The 7,311-nt window shown below is 49.3% G+C and overlaps 1 protein-coding gene across 7 annotated transcripts in view; it reads right to left on the minus strand.

Annotated features, from left to right (window-relative positions):
* Positions 1 to 7,311, minus strand: part of RNF32 (ring finger protein 32) — a 22,724-nt gene that overhangs the window by 7,187 nt on the left and 8,226 nt on the right. For all 7 annotated transcript variants that reach the window (XM_006904465.3, XM_025044896.1, XM_025044884.1 and 4 more), the window contains exon 7: positions 7,058 to 7,166. In XM_006904465.3, the coding sequence (XP_006904527.1) occupies positions 7,058 to 7,166 (109 nt within the window). The remainder of the gene's footprint in view (positions 1 to 7,057; positions 7,167 to 7,311) is intronic.

Raw genomic sequence — 7,311 nt, forward strand, 5'->3', positions numbered from 1 at the left:
CTGGCGCTGGGGACCCGAGGACCCGCGCCCCGCGCGGCAGCGCTCCGAGCACTTCTGGCCCCTCCTCTGACACTTGTCGCCGGCGGGATGCAGTCATCTCCTTCCTGTATTTCTTATCTCCTCGGACGAGCCCCTTAGATGCGGCGAAGTACCCGATTCCTCTCGCCCAGGCCCTTAGCCGTCAATAAACGTTTCTGACCCTCAGTTTGCAGTAGATTAGAAACGAGGACACATAGGCCCAACGTACATATTCCGAAGGGGCGCGGTACAATTTTCTTTTTGCGGTCAAAAACAACAACGGTGTCTCCGTGGAATGCTTTTGAAGTCACCGCCACTTTCAAGATTCAGCCGGCGCGCAGGATACAGTCATAACGTCGACATTAGCTTGTTAATAAAGATACCGAAAATCCTTCAGTGTATATTTATGGCCAATTTCTAAATGCGAACTGGTGGACTTTCCTCTCGTAGCTTCAAGTATTCGAAAGTTAATTAGCAAGATTAATGTTTCAATGAGTGAAAAAATGTAATCGACATGTAGTTATCGACCGCTTACCGTGGCCGATTCAAAGGCGTGTCCTACGTGTAGCTTTTCTTACGTGTTTCTTAAGCGTGAAGTTCTTACGTATTCGGCATCTTTCTGCCTTTATTTACGCCCTCGCTGCTACATGGGGCAGATGCCCTTAACTAATTGAAAAGGCAATTGAGTTCTAGTTGTTAAACTAATGGTTAATATTATTTTACAGAAACAGACAAAATACAGAAAAATTTTCAATTTTGGTAAGGATGAATGTCTTCATATATTTTTTCCTTTAAGCATCATATTTCAGATATTTGATAAATTAAGTAATTAAGAGTTCGGGTTATTGATATGTAAAGCAATTACTGGTCATTTACAAGTAACATGCCAGCTAAACATTACAAAAACGCACTCACAGAGGTAGGCAGGTGAACTCTGTCTGCCCGGAGGCCTCGCCAAGTGATCCATCTGGATGTCAGCAAATTGCTTACTAATGTGTTGACTCGGCCACCCTCAAAAGCAAAATGAAAAGCCTGGAATTTACAGCATATCAATGAATCAGTTGATAAGCTTTTACTGGTTTAATATCCTCCCAGTCTCGCTGCTCGGAGCCACTTCAAGCTAGCAACAGAATGTTTGCCATCTCTGTGTGATAAGGGAAGTCGGAGCACTAAGCAAACTCTAAGACCATTACGCTGTTTGGCGAGATGTAAAGGAAAAAAGTAAGAGAAATCTCACGCGGGAGGGTGTGGGAACGGGCAGCCCCTAAAGTCAACCACAGCGTCTGACAAATCGCTAACTTTTTAAACAACGGTCAGGACTTTCGGCTTGGGTGGAGATAATATAATGCATTTGAAAAGTTTTAATTGCAGCCATAAAAGACCATGCCTCAATTATATGACATATGCTAGCAGAACTTCTAGATAAGGATCAAAGGCATTCAAGGACCAACCACTGCATCCTGGGCAATGCTTGGCCTTCCTGGACACACTGGTGACAGGCGCGAGCGTGGCAGCTCCGGGGACGCCTCCGGGCGGCTTTGATCTGAGCTCACCGTGCACAGGACCAGTGTGTCGCCGCCGACAGCTCCGGCGCCCCCTCTGACAAAGCACCGCTGACTCAAGGTTAATTCCCTGACACTTTCGGGTGCACAAGCCAGCCTCCGACCCGCTGGGTTCTTACTACAGCCTGGCCGGCCGTTTGGTTTAGAACCTACGCTCGGGTCCAGTTCCTGTGAGGTGTGCGCCGACGATATTTTAAAGCAAGGCACGCAAGAATTACTGTATGGAAGCACTGTTATTTGTAGAAAAACGAGCCCTGTATTTTATTAGCTAACACCCAAAAGATGCATGAAAACTAAAGAAAGAAAAGAGTTCATTAATCCTTCCATAACAGGAGAGCAAATGCAAGGCCAGTGGTTTCACAAGGAAGATAGATCGATGGATCAAAATAGAAGGGCTCGCGCTAATCTAATCTGTAGTATTAAAAACATATCCATCTTCTCGAGATCTTGAAACTTTAAAGGACGCGAGCAGTTCCTAATTTATGGTGCCTAAAAATATCCGATTTTCCCTCTTGCCTTCCTTTTCTATTGATTAGACCTCTTCCCAAGCACAGCGAAGAAGTGTTCACCCATCTGCCAGTGGACTGGAATTTTATAAAGCTCAGTGCCTTTGGTGTAAAGAAATATCCTTAGTGTGTGGCCAAGTACTTCCTACTTTTCTAGTGTTAAAATAGCCTTTCTTTTACGAGAGGATTCTGATGGTACGTGGTGTTTTAACTCTTACTTGGCAAAGTAGAAAGTTTTAAAAGTGGGCAACGACTTTGTTGAAGCCCCAGGTTTCTCTTTGACAGTTCTGTAGACTCCAAAAGTCTGGACACCATTGGCACAAGGAATCGAGATGGCCCGTGGCGGAGGAAGGGGAATACGTTGCCATGTCTCGATTTCGTCAGCTGCTGGAGGCCACCGATCCGACATTTGTGCGCTGTCGACCGTGGGGTGTACTCACGATTTATTTCTCCTGGTCATTTGCAACTTCATTTTTTTAGTCCAAAATGAATTTGCATTCACTTAACATTCACCCATGGGCAGAATGGAGACACAGCTTAGAAACGTGTCTGGTGGTTGCACACGTGACCCCAGGTGGGTAAGGGTGGCACATCCGGTGCTTTTGGCAACGCGCATTTTGCTTTGTAAACCTTCCGATAGATCTCTGATAGTTCGTTGCTCTCGAGTTCTGTGCGCATTTAAGTTGTAGGGAAGGCGTGTGAAAAGTCATAGGTGTCAGAGCCCGGGCCGAAAGGCAGGTCCCCGCGGGAAAACCTGGCGTTTCTGGAATGTCACTGGCGATGTCACAAAGCTAGTCTCTCACGAAAAGGAGCCTCGATAAAGTCCTTGTTCATGTCGCCTCTGGAATGTACTTATTTCTAAACGGGTTAAGTCACCAGGAAACCCGCGGACACAGATTCTCCCGGAGCTGGACTTTAGTACACATGCTCAGTTCTGGAAAACTGGACGGAAAAAGGACGAGAAACCCAGCCCAAGAGTTATATTTTTATTTTAAATACCTTAGTCCGCGACTTCTAGAATTTGATTGACACGTGACATTGTGTAAGTTTAAGGTGTACAATGTGATGATTCGATACACTTAAACATTGCGAAATGGTCGGGACGGTAGAGTTAGTGACACGTGCGTCATCTCACACAGCTGCCATTGCTTTGCTGTGGTGAGAACACTTAAGTGTTACTATCTCAGCAGCTTTGACACACGTAGACTACAGTACCGCTGACCGTGGTCGCCACGCTCTGCGTTAGACCCTGCACTTACTCATCTTCCAGTTGTAGGTTTGTGCCTTTTGCCAGCAGCTCCCCGATTCCTCCCTCGGTCCCTGGCAACCACTGTTCTGCTCTTTTTGCTGTGAGTTTGACTTTCTTAGATTCCACGTGTGAGTGATATCATATAGTCTGTGTCTTTCGCCGTCTGATTGATTTCACTTAGCATAATGCCCTCAGGGTCCGTCGTGTTGTCACAAATGGTAGCATTTCTTTCTTTCCCGTGGCTGAATAATATTTCATTATGTACACACACCACATCTTTACCCCTTCGCCCTGGGATGAACACTCCAGTTGCTTCCACGTCTCGGCTTCGGCGAATCACGCTGCAGTGAGCGCAGGAGTGCAAGCATCTCTCTGAGATCCCAATTTCATTTGCTTTGGATAGGGACCCAGATGTAGGATTGCTGGATCAAAAGGTGGCTCTATATTTGATCTCTTGAGGCACCTCCATGCTATTTTCCACAGTGGCTGCACCAGTTTACATCCCCAGCGGTGCACGAGGGCTCCCCTTTCCCCACGTCCTTGCCAACACTCGTTATTTCTTGTCTTTTTGATAATGGGCATTGTGACAGGCGTGAGGTGATAGCTCATTGTGGTTCTGATTTGCATTTCCCTGATGATTAGAGATGGTGAGCCCCTTTGGATGTACCTATTCGCCATGTTTATGTCTTTGGTTAAATGAGATGTTTTCTGTTTTTGGTTGTTAAGTCGTATGAGTTGCTCATATAGTTTAGATGTGAACCCCTTTTCAGGCATGTGGTTTACGAGTATTTTCTCCCATTCTGCAGGCTGCCTTCTCACTTCGTCGATTGCTCTCTTGCTGTGTCGAAGTCGATGATTAGAGATGGTGAGCCCCTTTGCATGTACCTATTGGCCATGTTTATGTCTTTGGTAAAATGTCTATTCGGATCCTCTGCCCGTTTTTAAATGAGATGTTTTCTGTTTTTGGTTGTTAAGTTGTATGACTTGCTCACATAGTTTAGATGTGAACCCCTTATCAGGCATGTGGTTTACGAATATTTTTCTCCCATTCTGCAGGCTGCCTTTTCACTTCGTCGATTGCTCTCTTGCTGTGTCGAAGTTTTTAGTGCGATATAGTCCGATGTATTTATTTTTGCTTTTGTTGCTTGTGCTTTTGGTATCATATCGAAAAAATCGTTGCTAAGACCAGCGTCAAAGAGATTTTCCCCTGTTTTCTTCTGCGAGTTTTGTGTTTTCAGGTCTTAAGTCTTTAGTCCATTTTGAATGAATTTATGTTGCATCCTCCTGGCGAGCATTACATAACGCTCTTCTCTGTCTCTCGTCTCCGCTTCTGAGTTAGTCTGTTTTGTCTCTGGGAGGAGAGGGGTCTCCGCCCTCCTTCGGTTTCCACTCGTACGGATTATCCGCCCCCCTCCCCCCTTCACTTGGCGCATGCGTGCATCCTCAAAGCGAAAGTGAGCCTCCTGGAGGTGGCCTGTCGTTGGTTCTTGCTTTTTCTTTTCTTTTTTTCCTCTAATCCATCCAGCCATCCTATGCCTTTTGATGGAAGAGACTAATCCGTTTATGTTCAGAGTGATCACTGGCCGGCGAAGGCCGAGGCCCTCTTTCCGGTTCGCCGTGGCCTGACCCTTTGCGAATCGATGGCGTCCCGCAGTGGCGCGCTGTGCTCCCTCCTCCTCGCGGATCCGCAGCGGGGTTTCGCTTTGTGGTTACCGCGTGTGTCTACATCCTCCTTTACCTAATTATTTTTTGTTTTTTTAATCTTTGATAAAACTTTACCTTGCAGCTGTTACTGTTTTTTAAACTCTGATATTTTTATCTTATAGTTTCTGTTTCTCAAAATACCAGCTATTGGCTTCATCTGCCAGTTGTACTTCTTTCCTAATAAATTACTTCTTTTACCTTTCTACTTTCTACTTCCTGCTTTAAAACATTTTTTTTTTTTTTTACCGTCGTTTATCTAGCTTTCTGATTGGAGTGGCGGGTTCATGATTTTCCGTCTTCCGTACCAAATGGACTTGACACTGTCCTGTAGGCACAGCTTTAGCTCTACAGCACAGAATGCCAGGGTCCTCGCGGTCGCCGACGCCAGAGTGTGTGTCGCTTGGATGCTGAATTTCTAAATACACTTGAAAATTCGTTTAGTGATTTTCTATTTTACGTTATTTTTTGCATTTGCCTCATTTTTTTTGAGCATGCCTTTACAGAGAATATTTTGTTTCATTTGGTTCAAATGTGTCCCTTGCGAGCAGCTGTTAGCTGATTTTTTCAACGTAATTCCGGGGTTCTTTCACAGGAGACTTTATCTCCCTCACGTTTGTCGTCATTACCGTTACGTTTAGTCCCACGAACTCCCCTGTCCTCCCCCCTTCCCCTCTCTCGTCGCCTTTTCTTGACCTCTGACCTCTGCTGGAGCTCTTTTTGTTATCACCACACGCATATCTACCCTGGCCTTGGTAATTGCTGATTCTCTCCTGCACACACTGGTAGCCACGCTGCTTGGCACAGTGAGGGGAGTGGCCGGCGGGGACGCGGGAAGAACCCTGTTACCGCCCCGCTTTAGAGTCGGGCCCACGGCCACTTCCCTCCGGGATCGCTGTGCGCTCTGGGCACTTTAAGGAAGTCACCCTCACCCAGGGACGTAACAGGATGGCGCGAGGGTGCAGAGGTCTGCACCGCAGGACACCACGAGGCCTGTGGCGCATGCGTCAGGGTCTCCCCAGAGCGCCGGACCGGTGGGGCCGCGCATGCGCCACCCTCGGGTACCTTCATGCCGCTCGTCCTCCCAGGTGAGCGCAGGCGGGACAGGAGCCGGCGAGCTCCGAACGAGCGTGTGGGGGACGCCCGCAAACGACGGTGCCAGGAAACGACTGTGAGGCATGTCCCCCCGGGGCCCGGGGCCAACATCCGTTCAGGACGCCCGGCGCTCGCGTGGCGCCGAGATAAAAATACAGACGGCCACGCCCCCTGAACGGTCAGCGTAAAGGCAGACGGACGGGGACAATACCGTAGCGGTGTGCTAGGCCTTCATAAGTGCCACTCTAATGCTTGGGACAGCTCTGCAAGGCGGAGGTCCTTCCTTCGTGTCACCGATGAGGACAGCGAGGCGAGGACCGGCCGCTATTTGCCTGAAGCCACAGAGCCAGTGGCGGTGGCCTTAGCTGGCTCCTTCCTCTCCCCCATGCCTGTCCTCTGTGCGTACGGGACAGTAACGGAAAGCAGTTAAGCCCTCAAAAAAGTAAAAATAAAAGCTAGAACATGGCTGGAGCGAGGGCGGAAACTGAAGTTGTTCAGGTCTAAAACGCACGCCGTCGGCGGCCGCGCGAGGCCCGGAGCCGTGCGGTGCGGCCCCGCGGCGGGGCTTTGTCTTCACCGAGTTCGCCCGCGTCTCCGCCTGCGCTTCGGGACGTGGAAACCGAAGTCTGTTTCTAGTCTCTCACCTGCAGGGGTCAGTTTATCTAAGCGACTGTCACAAAGTGGCTAAATAAGAGCTGCCGTGAATTTAACCTCCTTCGGATTTCCTGGATTTCGAGCCTTCGCTGGGCAGAGCCTGGAAGTGTTTATTGACCCCGCGGGTTGGGAAGCGGGTTAAAGCTGCTCAGGAGCTGCGTTTAGCGGCATCTCCGCCCCTGGAGAAGCCCGCAGTGAGGCGCGTAAAAAAAAAGCCACCTGGGCCGCCCGCCCGCCCCCGGGCCCCTCGCTGGCACGGGGTCTGCACCCACCTTCTCTTCAAAGAATTTTCTCCTCAGCTTGGCGTCCGTGGGAGGCAGCGTCCTCCTCAGGTCCCGGTACCACTTCCTCACCACGTGTCCCCTCCAGCAGGCTTGGATCCTAGAATGCGGGCGTTGGCGAGTGACTCGGTCAGGGCGGCGGGCACAGGCACGGCAGACCACGGGGCCGAGGGCCGATGGCCGAGGAGAGGGCCAAGTCCCCGGCCGTCAGCACAGGCTTGACCCCTAGGTGTCCCAGGGCGCAG

The sequence above is a fragment of the Pteropus alecto genome, unplaced genomic scaffold (assembly GCF_000325575.1).
Source record: "Pteropus alecto unplaced genomic scaffold, ASM32557v1 scaffold320, whole genome shotgun sequence".
Classification (NCBI taxonomy): Eukaryota; Metazoa; Chordata; class Mammalia; order Chiroptera; family Pteropodidae; genus Pteropus; species Pteropus alecto.